This window comes from Myotis myotis, unplaced genomic scaffold, assembly GCF_014108235.1.
Source record: "Myotis myotis isolate mMyoMyo1 unplaced genomic scaffold, mMyoMyo1.p scaffold_m19_p_3, whole genome shotgun sequence".
NCBI lineage: Eukaryota > Metazoa > Chordata > Mammalia > Chiroptera > Vespertilionidae > Myotis > Myotis myotis.
In genome coordinates, this window is record NW_023416335.1 from 177,709,033 (window position 1) to 177,724,775 (window position 15,743).

The 15,743-nt window shown below is 41.2% G+C and overlaps 1 protein-coding gene across 3 annotated transcripts in view; it reads right to left on the reverse strand.

Annotated features, from left to right (window-relative positions):
- Positions 1-11,407: 11,407 nt before the first annotated feature.
- Positions 11,408-15,743, reverse strand: part of ARNTL2 (aryl hydrocarbon receptor nuclear translocator like 2) — a 67,096-nt gene continuing 62,760 nt past the window's right edge. For 2 of the 3 annotated variants that reach the window (XM_036299367.1, XM_036299366.1), the window contains one exon: positions 11,408-14,428. In XM_036299367.1, coding sequence (XP_036155260.1) covers positions 14,292-14,428 — 137 coding nt within the window. In that variant the 3' untranslated portion in view covers positions 11,408-14,291. The remainder of the gene's footprint in view (positions 14,429-15,743) is intronic. The other variant, XR_004966058.1, reaches the window with a different exon arrangement.

Consider the following 15,743-nt stretch of genomic DNA (forward strand, 5'->3'; position numbering starts at 1 on the left):
TCATCCTCTGGAAATTCTGTTTCTTTGATATGGGGTGGGGCCACCACATTGGTAACAAAGAAACAGAATTTCCGGAGGATGAGGCCCAGAAATCAGGATTTTAAAAAGATTCCCAGGTGATTCTAATGTGCAGCCAAGGTTGAGAACCACTGCTAAAGGGACAGGAAGGGTTAGCCAGGTGAAAGGTGTATTGGTGAGAACTTTCCCGGTAAGGATGCAGAATGTGCCAAGACTCAAGAAGAACAAGGTCAACTTCAGGGAACTGCTGTGGTCCAGATTCTGATAATTTCTGACGAAAGCCTAGATGGCAGGGCATGAAGTGGTGACGGGGCCTGGCGTGGGCTGCAGGTGGCAGAGAGAAGTAAGCTGGGAGCACATTACGCAGGCCCTGTAAGACTTGGTAAGGGCCCATGTATAACCCCGAGGGCAGTGAGATGCCTTTAAATGTTTTCAGCTGATAAGCTCGTTTCTCAGATTTGTGCTTTTCTAAAAAAGCAAACTGGCTACAGGGTGGAAAATGCATTAGAACAGGGTTGTCAGCCCTGTTGCTTAGAATCACCTGGGGAGCTCAGTCCTCACCCCAGACAATGGAGAGATCTGTAAAGCCGGGGTTCTCAAAGCGTGGTCCTTGGAACAGCAGCAGCACCTGAGACCTTGTTAGAAATGCAAATTCCCAGGCCCCGCCTAGATCTACTGCCTCAGCAGGGCCCAACATTCTGCGTTTTAACAAGCCCCACAGCTGACTCTGGCGCAGCTAGTATCTGAGAACCAAACACTGAGGGAGAAAAGTAGGGTGAGAAGAGAGGCTACTTCACCAATTAGGAAGCAGAGAGAGGATGGTGTTATTGTCTCAAAGCGGGGCCCATTTGAGGCTAATTAGTCTTGGGGTGGTTTCTGGGAGTGTGTTAGCAAGTTACATTTGGGCAGGGACTGGTCCAACTTATAAACTAGGTAATTTTGTGTGTGGTGGACTGAATTGTGTCACCCCAAATTCAAGGGTGGAAGCCCTACTCCCCCCCCACCAATGTGGTGGTATTTGAAGATGGGGTGGTTAGGAGGCAATCAGATTCAGATGAGATCATGAGAGTGGGGTGGGATTGGTGTCCTTATAAGACAGTGGTTCTCAACCTTCCTAATGCCACGACCCTTTAATACAGTTCCTCATGTTGTGGTGACCCCCAACCATAAAATTATTTCCGTTGCTACTTCATAACCGTAATGTTGCTACTGTTATGAATCGTAATGTAAATATCTGATACGCAGGATGGTCTTAGGCGACCCCTGTGAAAGGGTCATTGGACCCCCAAAGGGTCGCGACCCACAGGTTGAGAACCGCTGTTACAAGAAGAGCCGCCAGAAAGCTCATCGCTCCTTTCTCCCTTCCCACAAGCCAGAAGCGAGCTCTCACCTGAAATGGGCCACGCTGGTACCTCTGTCTTGGACTTCCCAGCCTCCAAAACTGTAAGAAAATACCTTTTGTTTGTTAAGCCACCAACGTATGGCATTTTGTAGTGCCAGCCTGTGCTCAGACACTTCTGGGATTCATGAGTCCCTGTCGAGTTACTGTCAAAATGCTTCACGGTCTTACCTTCGAACATGAGGTCTGAACGAGCTTCAGCTATAACAAATCGCCCTTAGCTTGTGTTGCAAGTTACCAGTTTTGCAATTGTGGCTTCTGTTTAATCTTTGAGTGTCCTAAACTAAGGCCATGGTATGAGTGATTAAAATGGAAAACCTACAATAAAGTTGCCAGGTAAACTATAGGATGACCACCTAAATTTGAATTTCAGATAAACAGCAAATACTTTTTTGATATAAATATGTCCCAAATTGTTCATTGGTCATACTTACACTAAAAAATTATTCATTAATTGTCTAAAATGAAAACTAGATATCCTGTATTTTTATTTGCTAAAAAGAATTGATATGGATAATGAATGTTTACTGACTGAATGATATGATTCATTAGATGTGCAGGATGAGCGGAGTGCTGAGTCAGTGATGCCTCACAGGTTTCTGGCTTGTATACTGGGTGAATCCAGGTGCCATATGGGAAAATCAGACACCAGAAGAAAAGCTGATTGGGGAGGAAGGGCAAAGTGATGAGTTACACTTTGGACATGTTGAGATTAAGGTTTCTCTGGAACATATATGTGTCTAGACACCCAATGCATGAAATTTGTGCAAGAGTAGGCTTTCTTTCCCCTGGCTGCTGGCACCGGCTTCCCTCTGGCACCTGGAACCCGGGCTTCCCTCACAGTCCCAGCTTCGACCAGAAAGACAGAAGGACGTCTGGTCTAATTAGTATATTACGCTTTTATTATTATTGATATAACCACGTGGCTGTGAGGTATATAGTTCTGGAGCTAAGAAGGAAGAGCAGGAGGGAATCACAGGTCTAAGAATCATAAGCAGTAGGATGGTAGGAAACTCTAGGAGTGCTGAGATCACAGAAAATAGGTCGAGGAGAAAGAAAGAGGCCTAGGACTAAGCCTGAAGGAATTCCAATGTTGGAAAAGCCAGAGAGTTGAGAGAGAAACCAGGAGTGAGAGATCAGGGAGCTGAGTAAGGCAGATTCAAGGAAGGAGGAAGTCGCTCTGGTCAGTGTTGCTCAGTGGATAGAGCACCAGCTCATGCACCAGAGGGTCTGGGGTTTCATTCCAGGTCAAGGGCATGTACCTGGGTTGCAGATCTGATTCCCAGCCCCAGTGGGGCACATGGGGGTGTGTCTCACTTTGATGTTTCTTTCTCTCCCTCCCCCTCTCCCTCTCTCTCCCCCTCCATTCCATTCTCTATAAAATTCAATGGAAAAAATATCCTCAGATTAGGATTAACAAGGAAAAAAAAAGGAAAGAAAGAAAGGAGGAAGTGGTCTGTAGAGAGGAATGTCAAGCAAGAGAACGAACTGCTAGAGACAAGGCCATTGGTGACCTTGATGAGAATTTTAGCAGAGGCGTGTGAGACAAGCAGTAAATTGAGGTGAGGAAGTGAAAGCAGAAGTGTGGGCAAGTTACAATAAACCACCACCAAACAGCTTTAAAGGGGAGGATGGTAGTTGGAGCAAGACATGGCCTATTGTTTTGTTAATAAGAGTTATTAGGTTTAAGTGCCAACAGGAAAGTGGTAGAAAAGAGGGAGATGTTAATACAAGAGAAGGGGATAGATTGAGGGGCCTGAGGCTTTGGGAGTTTGGATGCAGAGCCCAAGAGAAGGGCTCTTTGGATAAGCAGAGGAGGCCCTCTTCTGTTCTGATGGATGTCTGTGCGTGCTGGGACCTGGGAGGCTCCGTGGAAGGAAATGGAACTGTGGCAGGAGCTCTGTGCACAGACTTTCTCGCCTAAATGACCTCTTTCCCTTTGTGACCTGTTCAGGCCTATTGTACTTATTGTATGGAATCATATAAAGTGATGGAATAAGAATTTAAAATAAAAAGATTGTTTTTATGAAAGCCAGTCTTTGAGAAAAATCTTAAAATGTAACTTGCTACTTTTTCTTTTTGTCAAAGTAGGTGTGGGCAATACAACTCTAAGAGTTTGGATGAAAAAACTAAAAATCTAGTAGAATTATGAATTCATATTGCTTCATCAAAAGAAATTTAAATTAAATGTCACAAATGATAAATTAGTAACAGATTTCTGCAAAACTCCATTTAATGAATTTTCTCAAAAAAGGCTTGGCTCTAACTCAGATTAATAAATGGAAGCATACTAGGTTAAAACAAAATGTTAAATTATACATGTATTGGCCTGGCCAGCATGGGTCAGTGGTTGAGCATTGATCTATGAACCTAGAGGTCATGGTTCAATTCCTGGCCAGGGCACATGCCCAGGTTGCAGGCTCAATCCCCAGTCAGAGGCGTACAGGAGACAGCCGATCAATGATTCTCTCTGGCTTTCATAAAAACAATTTTTTTATTCTGCTTTTGTTTGGTGAAATGTTCTTGCAATATCTGTTAGGTTCATCTGATCTGATGTGTAGTTCATTACTGATTTTCTGTCTGGATGATCTATCTATTGTTGAAAGTGGTGTATTGAAGTCTCCTACTATTCTATTGCTGTCTATTTCCCCCTTTAAATATGTTAATACTTACTTTACATATATAGATACTCCTATATTGCATACAGAAATATTTGCTAATAAATCCTCTTAACGAAGTGATCCTTTCTCATTATATACAGATCTTCTTTGTCTCTTGTTACAGACTTTGGCTTAGTCTATTTTGTCTGATATTAGTGTAGTTATCACCTGTCTTTTGGGTTTCATTTGCTAGGAATATCTTTTTCCATCTTTTTACTTTCAATCTGTGTGTGTCCTTAAAGGTGAATTGAATCTGTTGTAGGTAGCTTATAGTTGAGCCTTTTTTTTTCTTTAAATCACTCTGCCACTGTCTTTTGCTTGGAGGATTTGGTACATTGTCATTTAAACTAATTATTGGTAAGTATGGACTTACTATTGATTTTGTTCATTGTTTTCTGGTTGTTTTGTACCGCTGTTGTTTCTTCCTCTCTTGTTCTCCTCGTGTGTTGGATGTTCTATAATGGTATGCTTTGATTCCTTTCTCTCTATCTCGTGAGCATCTACTATACATTTTTGCTTTGTGGTTACCATGAGGCTTACTTCAGTATTTTATAAATATTTTAAGTCGAACCAACCTAACTTCAAACACATACAAAAGCTGTTTTTGCACTCCCCCATTTTGTTTCCGATATCACAATTTACATCTTTTTACCTATCTATCCATTAACAAATTATTATAGTTATTTTCAATACTTTTAAACATTTTATGGAGTATAAGTGATTTAGGGTATTCTAAATTTAATTACATATTTACTTTTTCCAGTGAGTTTTATATTTTCATATGTTTTCCTGTTATTAATTAGCATCCTTTCATTTAAGCATGAATTCCCTCAAACTCCCTTAAACATCTTGTAAGGCTGATGAATTCCTTCAGCTTTTGTTTATATGGGAAACTCTTTACAGTTTCTTCAATTCTGAAGGACAACTTTACTCTAGAGCAGTGATGGCGAACCTTTTGATCTCAGCGTGTCAGCATTTTGAAAAACCCTAACTTAACTCTGGTACCGTGTCACATATAAACATTTTTTGATATTTGCAACCATAGTAAAACAAAGATTTATATTTTTGATATTTATTTTATATATTTAAATGCCATTTAACAAAGAAAAATCAACCAAAAATATGAGTTTGCGTGTCACCTCTGACACGTGTGTCATAGGTTCGCCATCACTGCTCTAGAGTATTCTTGACTGTCAGCTTTTCTTTCAGCACTTTCAATGTCATTGCATTCCCTTGTGGTCTCAAAGCTTCTGCTGATAATCTTATGGGGCACTGGCCTGCATGGAGAGGCCATGGCTCCTGGTTCAGGGCAGTGGAGGCACTGGTGCCCAGGGCATAGGCACCCCTGCCACAGCTTTGGTAATGTTGGGCAAGGTGCTCATGGAGAAGCCATGGAGTTGGCGTCTGGAGCGCAGTCAGAGTGGAGTGGCCACGTCTCTGGGGTACTGGGTATGTGCAGGGTTAGGGGAAGGGTGGCCTGGTCCCAGGGCAGTGTAACAGCAGATCCTTCTTGGAAGAGGCATATAGCAGTGTCTCCTCTCTCGGGGGTCTGAAGTAGTGATGGCAGGGGTGTTGAGGTCCTCATGGCAAAAGTCCTCCGCAGAGGAGGTCTCTGGGGATTGCTGGCAAGTACCACATATTCATGGCCATCTCCAGCTGTCTCAGATATGCTGATCTCCCAGCAATGACTTTTGTGTGATTATTCTCGGTCTTTTGCTCCCTTGTGTTGCTGCAGGTTTTTAATTGGACTCTTGAGTTCTCCCAAGACTAGTTTTATCCATGGATAGATGTATACTTATTGGGGAAGGGAGGCCTGGAGGGGAGATGGCGGGGGGAAGAGACAAAGCCTAGTGTCTCCTACTACGCTATCTTGTGGACATCACTCTGCATTATTCTGTTTTAATAAACCTTTTCAGCTAATCAAATGATAAGAGTCCATACCACCTCAAATAAGAGGGTTTCTGCCTTATTTTCATGGTGAACATGCTGAAGTGATATGCAAGGTCATCTTTTGTGAATATGGAAAAGGCAGTGACAGAGTTTAAAGAAAGCAGGGGGAAATCTGAAATAGTTGTTCATGTAAATGGTAATACAACTGGCTTTAGAAATCAGTGTAGTCTTATTCGTGCCATGTGATGTCTGAGAGGGCAGGTGAATACAGTCCATTTCCAGGAAGGGCGCAATCTTACAATCTTGCTCTTAGCTAGCTTACAGAAACATATGAGGGCCAATGGAGAGAGCGAAACTATCTTTGGTCACTTTTAAATTCATAGTCAGCCTTAGGGAGTAGGCATCCAGAGCTCACGTTCTCCCTGGCAGCCCCCACCCCATTTTTTCTACCCCTCTCCTCTCTTCATAGATCCATCCTGATCGTGCCCCTCTTGGTCAGGCCTGGGGAAAGGGCTGTTCCTGGCTCATTCTGGCAGGGTAAGGGTCGATCCACTTGGTTGGTCACTCCTCACAGTTATAATTCAACCCTTCCAAATACCCCCCCAACACACACACACACACACACACACACACACACACACACACACACACAAATTATCTATTCTTCAAAGTGCAGTATTAAGGAGACAAAATCAAACCAAAGCAAAACAAACTGTTGTTAACATTGAACACCTTCTCAATGTGTTAAGAGCTCCCCACTCAAGATGCGGGTGGGAATGATTGAAGTGAGGAGAAACAAGAACCACATGCTACTTCACTGAGGTAGCATGAATCTATACAAACCTACTAGTATGATTCTTCTCAAGTGGTATTTGGTGGTTCTACTGAAGGAGTGGGGTTGTCAGAGAGCTGAATTGATGGCAGAGCTGGGATTGTCAGAGAGCTGAACTGATGGCAGAGCTGGGATTTTCTGGAGCTGAGTGAGGTGGAAGGATAATGGGGGCCCAGGATTTGAGGACACTGACAAAGAGGAAATGATGACCTTAGAGGGCCAGTCTGGGTATGGAAGGAAATAAAGACTGGGGGGGGGGGGGGGTGTGTACATAAGGAGAGGGTATAAATAAGGGAAAATGAGAGGGATCTAAGGCATTGTGGTCTTAATGAGGATAGAGAACAGGAAGATATTTTTTCCTACCCTCTTTAACAAAAAGAAAATATAACTGTAGAGTAGTGGTTCTCAACTTGGGATGGAGAAGGGATTTTGTACTCCTCCCTCAGAGGACATTTGCAATGTCAGACACATTTTTGGTTGACAATGGGGGTTGCTAGTGCCAGCTCGTGGATATAGGCCAGAGATGCTGCTAATTCTACTGTGTGCACAGGGTAGCCTCCCACAATACAGAACTATCTGGTCCTAAACATCAACAGCGACGAAGTAGAAAAACCATGCTCTAGTGTCATTGCAATCTGAAAGTTAAGTGTCCCCCCCCAGTGGAAACATAACCCAGGATTTAAAAAAAAAAAAATGCCTGGCTAGGGAACCCAGTTTTCAGCACACTTCACACTGCCATGAAGGTGAGTGTGAAGGTCTATAAGCAAGTGGGTAGATTTCAAGAATTCCTTGGAAGGTGGTATTTGTGACTAGAACCTTTAAGCCACCCACCATGGCCCAGTACCAGCCACCTCTACATACACACAGCCACCTACAGAGGCTGCCTCCGCCTGTATCTGCCTCATGGTGTGGGATGTCTCTTCCCTCCCTAGAGCAAAGATGGCCTCTTGTTTGGCTTTGAGGCAGCCTCTGTTCCTTTAAAATGCCTTCTATTTATGTACGCTTGGATTGTTTTCATAGCTAGGGAATGTCTATATTATCTTCTCCTTAAACGGCCACAAATATTAGTCAACTTCCTAGCTAGCTAAACGCTTATCCTGTTATTTTTTTGCCTTTTATTGGTTATTTATAGACCAATTATGTAAAGCTAGTGACAAGAGACTGGACCTTTTTTAGTTGTTTTGTTTTCCTGAAAATGCTAGCAAATTTTCTTTTTGTTCTAAAAAGACTGAGACCACTTCTGCAGTCTCTCTTGCTAGAGAGGGCAGGTTATTTATGATTGCCCCTTAGATGTTACATTTAGAAAACAAGTCTGTATTCCTCCCAAACATGCGGAAGTCCCATTGTTACCAAGATGACACAGAATGAGAAGACTCACCATGTTTGGGTGAGAGGCCAAATTAACAGCAGACGAAAACCAGAACAATAGTCTCCCACCTTAGCGTGTATCAGAATCACCTGGGGGACTTGGTAAACTTCAGACTGCTGGGCCCACCCCAGTGTCTCTAAATCAGTAGACCCTGGGTGAGGCCCAAGGATTAGCATTTCTGACAAGCTCCTGTAAGTGATGTTATGTTTCCTGGGATCACATATGGAGAACCACTGTGCACTTGAACATTTATTTTTTTTATTGTTTAAAGTATTACACATAGTAGTACATATATCTCCTTTTTTTTCCCCATTGACCTTCCCCCAGCCTTCCCTACCCCCTGTCGCATGCCCTCATCCCACTCCCCAGTGTCTTGTGTCCATTGGTTGTGCTTATATGCATGCATACAAGTCCTTCGGTTGATCTCTTTCCCCCCTTCCCCAACACTCCCCAGCCTTCCCACCGTAATTTGACAGTCTTGTACATTTATTTTGACGAGTTCTGTTTCCAGGTTAGGTTATATTTAAGAAATTGGCTCTGTATGTTTCCACACTATATAGTATGTTACTCTGTTAGAGAAAAGCTGGATTTAGTTCTTCTAACAGGTATTCCTGTGAACACACATCTTAGAAGGAAAAACATCAAGCCAGACGCTGTTTTGCAACCTTGCATGTTCCCAGCAACTGCTGCTTTGATTTTTAATGACTTGATTTATTACCTATGATCTGCTGAAAAGGACCCACTTAATAAATGCTCACCAAAACTGTATCTACATAAACACATTAAAATCTAGAGTTAAAATAACAGTCAAGCTCTATGTGGTGAGCCTGAGTGGCCATGTTCCCCATTTGTATAAGGTACTATTAGATATCCTTTAACAATGGCATCATCCTTTTTGTTTACTCATTCATTCATTTTTAATCATTTTGGTTTACCATAATCACAGAAAATAGGACAGTGTTGTAGAATTTCCTTTCTCCTCACACTCTTGAAATTTTCACTCCTAGTTTGAAGCTGTGGTAATAATAGTCTTAAAACATTCTTGTTTTCTAACTATTAAAATGTAAACAATTCATGGAGACCAAATTCCAAAATAAAGTAACATTTTTCAGAGACCTATAAATCAAATGCCAGAAACACATAGCTAGACAGGATTTAAGACAACTTTTTACTGACTCTCTCTACGCATACTTACCTCAAGCAATGGAGAGTCCTTCAAGGTGACTACTGACTAGTCAGCCATGGACAAAATACGGCCCGCGGGCCGGATCCGGCCCGTTTGAAATGAATAAAACTATTGAAAAAAAAGACCGTACCCTTTTATGTAATGATGTTTACTTTGAATTTATATTAGTTCACACAAACGCTCCATCCATGCTTTTGTTCCGGCCCTCCGGTCCAGTTTAAGAACCCATTGTGGCCCTCGAGTCAAAAAGTTTGCCCACCCCTGGACTAGATATTACACAGAAAAGGTGCCCACAGTTAAAAACGTGTGATATAACTTGCTACTCCTCTCCACCTCCACATGAAACAATCAAAAACAAAAAGACTAGAGACTCACATACCTAAGCCCACAACCTTAGGAAATCATCAACTATGATGCACTGCAAGTTTCCATCACCATGCCTTCCTCTGGCTCTAGGCTGTCAGGGAGTTGGCTATTTTTCACATGATTTCCCTTTCGAGGATGCCTTTAAATCCAGGTGTGGGCATGTGACCAAAGCCTGGCCAATCTGTACTTTCTAGCCTGCTGACCACAAGACGGTCCACGTGACCCAAGTTAACCCAGAGGCCCAATCAGTGCACATCTTTGTGAATTACTAGGAAACAAAAAAGCTCTTTGCACTGAGACTGCCAGGTATAAGAGCAATTATGTGCTGGGAGCTTCTGAATGTCATTATGGGGAAGAAGGTCCACCAAAGGATAAAACCAGTTTAAGGGAAAGCAAAGCTGAGATGGAAAGAGGAAGAGGCAGGGAGGGAGAAGGAGATAGAGAGACAGCACTGGTTACACTGGACTGAGATGTGAGCAGAAAGGAAGTTGACTGGGGAAGCCACTGATATTTTAGAGTTGTTTAGCAGTTAGCATAGCCTGATGAACACACCCACAATTGTATATATAGTGTACCTCTCTGCCCAGTGGTTTGAGAACAATGGAGTCTGTTTCCACTGTATAAAGGCAGTTAAGAAACTTGAATATATCAAATAAAAAACTCCAAACTAGTAATTATTATAAAATATAGTTTAATGTCACTCTTTTCATTATTGACTACAAAATTTTAAAAATACCAATATACAGAGAAGCACGAGTGAACTGGAAAAAAGCTAAAAACGGTATAAAAGACAAACGTAAGCTCAAGAATGTATGAGCAGTAACACACATACCATACACTCTCACATGAGTTCAGAAAGCATATTCTAGGTTGGATGCGTTTTCTTTCTAAGGCCAGCGTTTTACCAGGGCCACATCTGGAAAGCTCCCTGAACCAGAGTCCTTATATTATGTGGGAAGAATCTTCTCTAAACAAGCATTTCTCATGAAATAACTCATACCAGAGAGGCAGACGTATTCTAGACACAAAAGACATAAATGCCTCTCCTAAGCCCCTTGGTACTTGGAAAAATTAACCTAATGAAAACAAAGCACTCTAGAAATGGAAAAGTGACACCTAGTGGCCGCTTAGCAGTTTTTCTTTATGGCTTCTGATTTTCCTAGCTGTCAGCCTTGCTCGGCCCATGAGACAGACCCTGCTTGGCATATCTGAATCTCCAGTTCTAGAGCCCAACAATGACCTGCTTGAGTGGCTCAGACCTCTTTAGAGCGGGATCTGACATGGCACCACCAAAGATGGTCCAGCAACTAGATAGTGGCTCTTTCATTTCCCTGTGCCCCTGACTCTACAGAGATTCCTCAGAGAACACGACTCATAAATACAGCCTTTCCCCAAGGTAACGCTGTAATTAAATACTTTAATCCCATTTACTCACCAAAAGTCTGGTCTGTACTGTTCTGTTTGCCTTCTGATTTCTCAATGGATTTCCAAATTTAGTTACTACCATACAGTGTCAACATATATCTCAAGTTTTTATTTGATTTGATTTCAGGCTATCATCCTGTAATGAAATATCTGATCAAATTTTCAAGTTTACCAGTTTTTAAAAAGTTTTAAATTTGATACATGGATAGAGATTCAGTTATTTATACTAAATCAAGGATATATACGCAATTGTTTTTTTTTAAAACCACAGCATTTAGAGGTAAATAATCATATTCATGGTATAACCTTTGGTCTATTTCAATAATATTCACTTAATAAAATGTTATAGAGCAGAGCCATCCAATAGAAATATAATGTGTGGCACATGTGAAATTTAAAATTTTCTAATAGCCACATTAGAAAAGTCAAAAGTAAAAATTTAATGTTTTATTAAATTCAGTATATCCAAAATATGATTTGAACATGGAATCCATATAAAATTGTTAATATATTTTATATTTCTTTTTATGCTGTTTGAAGTATGCTATGAAATTTACATTTACAGCCCATCTCAATTGAAATCTACATTTAAAGTGCTCAGGAGCCACATGTAGCTGGTGCCTATCACACGGGACCACACAGTTCTAAGTCTGACCCTAATGCTCAAGTCCTAAGGATCAGAATCTCAGAATCAGAACTGGAAGTAAACTCGGAGATCAAATCTCTTGTCACAAACGAGGAAACTGAGGTACAGAGGGTTTAAATGGCTTACTTGCAGTCACATAGCTAAATTTAGGCTGAGTGGGCTCTTCTGACTCTAGGCACTCCCCCCCTCACTACTTCACTGTAGGTAATTCTTAGGAGGGGGACACACACACACACACACACACACACAATACATTGCTTTCATCCAATGTATAGAGATTTTCAACCAAGATTCAAGAAATTGGTAGGAGACAAAGAAATATTGAGTAAGACATATAAACATCTGCCACTCGTAATAGCAATCAAATGCAAACAGAATGGGTTTTGAAAAAAAACCCACTAAACTTGAGAGAGCTATATAGTATCATACATGTGGGTTGGATTCTGGGTCCAGGGCAAGAAGATCTACAGGAAAACATCAGAGTGGGTTATTAAAGGATCAAAGCATCCAACTGGCTATCTGCCAACTGGTCTATGGAATAAGTCCTCTAGAAACTCTGCCTCTCAGATCCTTGCATCATGGTTTGTCCCATCTGCTTTTGAGGCCATCCAGCCACAATGACCTATCCTGCAACCTCTGGCTTAGGCCAACTCTGCAGGCCAAGGCTAACCTGCCTGAGTTCAGATGGCTAAAGTGTTAAGTTTGTAAGGCAAGTCCATCTGCACAACTTAAGAGAACAGATGTAATCGTTCATGCTTCCTCAGACTTAACAAATCGTGCTTGGGCTGCTTCAAACCAATCTCCCCCCATCTCATAGGGTTTCTTGGGCTTATTCTAAACCTGGCTGTCTCAAGTCCAGGAGTGGTGCCAACCCTTTGACACGTCTGGAGCATTGGGTCAGGTCAAGAGGATAACGTACCAATACGCCCTTGTCCACAGAGCCACTGCAGTCATCGCGCTTGAAGGGAACATCTGCTTTTGGTTAATGCCTGTCGGTATGTTTGCCATTGGCACACCTGACAAAAGTTCAATCTAGTACTCACAGCGAAAGAAATGGGCCAGATCAAAATGATGCTTTGTTATGGTGAGAGGCGCAGAGCAGCCAGCTGGAAAGGGTTAGAACCATCTAGAGAAAGAAAACTGGACTTGAACCCCACACCTGAGCCTCAGGGTTTCCCCACCAGGTTCCCAGCCTATCTTACTTTCATGTGTGGGGCACAAGGGACAATATATGGGAACTTACTTGGTAAACTAGAAAGAGCTCTTAAAATGTAAGGTGATAGAGAAATGTGATCTTCAAAATGGTAGATGTACCTATAGTGCTTTAAATATTCTTAATTCTTGCACTCGATTTGAGCCACCTCTGGATTAATGCTCTCCAAATTTTTAATTATAGCTAGAAAATTGGTTTTTAAATTCTTTCTCATTGCCTCATAGTTTTCAGGTAATTACCATGTATATAACTGCCTTCGGTTACATGCAATAGTAACTCTAACTGCTTAATAATCTTTAAGGCCACGACTAGTTCTTGGGATCAGTTAATTAATCATTTAACCAGTGAGCCCACTGCTTTCCCAAGTATGTAAAAAGAAACTGGTTTATACACAGCACACATTAAAAAATACATAAATTTAATTGTGTTTACACAAAACATTTAATCTGCCTGGGCCTGTTCCTTCCTCTAAGATAATCAGTTACTACATACCATTTCAACATAGAAAACCTGTTCTATCTGTATATCTTGAGTGGTTACATTAAGATTAAATATGCAAAAATTAATCACCAACATCTGGGGCCCAGAATCTTTCCTGTTCTGTAAGCAAAGTTGAAAGTGTCTCAACTTTTCTTTTTCTGAGTTTTAAATAAAAATCATCTCATTTAACATCCACCTCAAAGTGCTCAACTGGGCATTAATATCCTGGCTCTGTGCTTGTCCAAGTCTACAAACACTAAACATAGTAGTCACTGTGATCATGACTATCAATTGCATTGTCCCTTTAAATGTTCAAGTACTCAGTTTTCTTAAAAAATACATAAGCCCTGTCCTCAATTAAGGAAATATACAAGAAATGGAAATGTTCCAAATTATACAAATCTACTATTATAAGTCAATTAAATGAATCTAAGACACCCCCCCCATGCCAACATATTAAATTCTCAAACTCAAAAAAACTGCATCAAAAAAATAAAAACAAAACCAAAGCAAGATGTATGTGATACTCTTAGTCAGAAATATTTTAGCAAAAAATAGCAGCTAGTGGGTTTAAAACCAGTTGGCTGAGTAAAGGCGTCTGTAGGAAATTCCGAGCAGTTCTATTTGAAGAAAAACATCACATTTCCCCAGACACCTGTGAAATAGGTGCAAATATATAAAAATTGGTAGAACCTTCATAAGAATAAAGAATAAAAAGAGTATCGATACAGTACAGAAGAACATACAGTTTTTTCGTAAAGGAAATGCTGTAGAACATTTCCCATTTTTGGAGTTAAAAGTCAAATGCTAAAGGGTCCAGGGGATGTCGCTGAAGTCATCGGGTTCTCCCAGGCCCCCCTGTACTTCTAAGTAATTCATAAAGGCAGCTATGGCTGTGTCGTCATTGTCCCACAGGGTATCAAAATCCAGCTGGGCACCACCGCCTATAGAATAAAAATACAGGCCCGTGTAAGTACATTTGAAGGTTAAAAATGATTAGTATCAAAAAGGCAAAGCACAGGTAGAATGCCATACACTGCATTTTTTGAGGGCAGACTATAGGTCTTAAATTGCAGAAGCCAGATAAATTCGTTAATGGGTCACCTATTTTTATAACAATTAGCTGTCAGATAAATTGGACTTAATTCACTTGATACATGTAAGTGAGCTAGTGCATGAGTTTTTTAATAGAAAATAAGAGCCTGAATAGGTACAGACTCCCAGACAACTGGAAGCTAGAGGCTGAGGTTTTCTTGCACAGCGGTGTATGTGTACGTGCTTGTGTGCAAAGAAGAAATTTAATTTTAACCTGCTTTGTGGGGGAAAAAAACTTTACTCGTTTAATCCAAAAAATGAGAAGGCTATAGCAAAGGGGAATATAAAGCCTTAATCCTATATAATAAAAGGGTAATATGCAAACTGACCCTAAAGGCAGAACGACTGGGAACGACCAGCCACTATGACGTGCACTGACCACCAGGGGGCAGATGGTCAACACAGGAGCTGCCCCCTGGTGGTCAGTGTGCTCCCACAGGGGGAACTCTGCTTAGCCACAAGCTGGGCAGTGCTAAGGATGTCCGACTGCCGAGAGTGGGCCTAAACTGTTAGTCGGACATCCCCCAAGGGCACCCGAGCTGCCAGAGGGATGTATGACTGCCAGCCTAGGCCTGATCCCCCCGGGGACAACCCCCCCCCCCCCCAGTACATGGATTTTTGTGCACCAGGCCTCTAGTATTCTTATAAAAGGGGAGTAACCAGATTTTTTATTGAAAAAAAGGACCTAAGGAGTTACCATGGAAATGAGCTTTAAGTTAGACAGAAGGACAAGGTTCTAGAAATTAAGGGTTAAAACACAGCTGCAGGTTAACCAAAGTTTTCTAGATGTCTTTCGAAGTACAACAGAACTTGAGGTGATTAATAAGTGGTTCTGTGCACAGTTGATACCCAGATTCTTTAAGTTCTTTGATTTTCATTAACATAAAATTTCAGTAGATTAATGTCAGTTATGGGGAGTATGAAACAGTGTCACTTGAATTTACTTGATGTGAACTTTGTATAAACATAGAATGAATAATTGCATCTTAAACTTTTTACCACTGGTACCCTTTAAAAATTCTTGAATTCCTGAGAGTGGACACTTTTTCCTGGATAGAAATACCTTAGTTTTATTTACATTGTATGTAGGAACAATACCTTGGATTTTGTTGATAACTAAATATTCAATGACAGGTGCATTAAGTAACATACATTTTAACATCA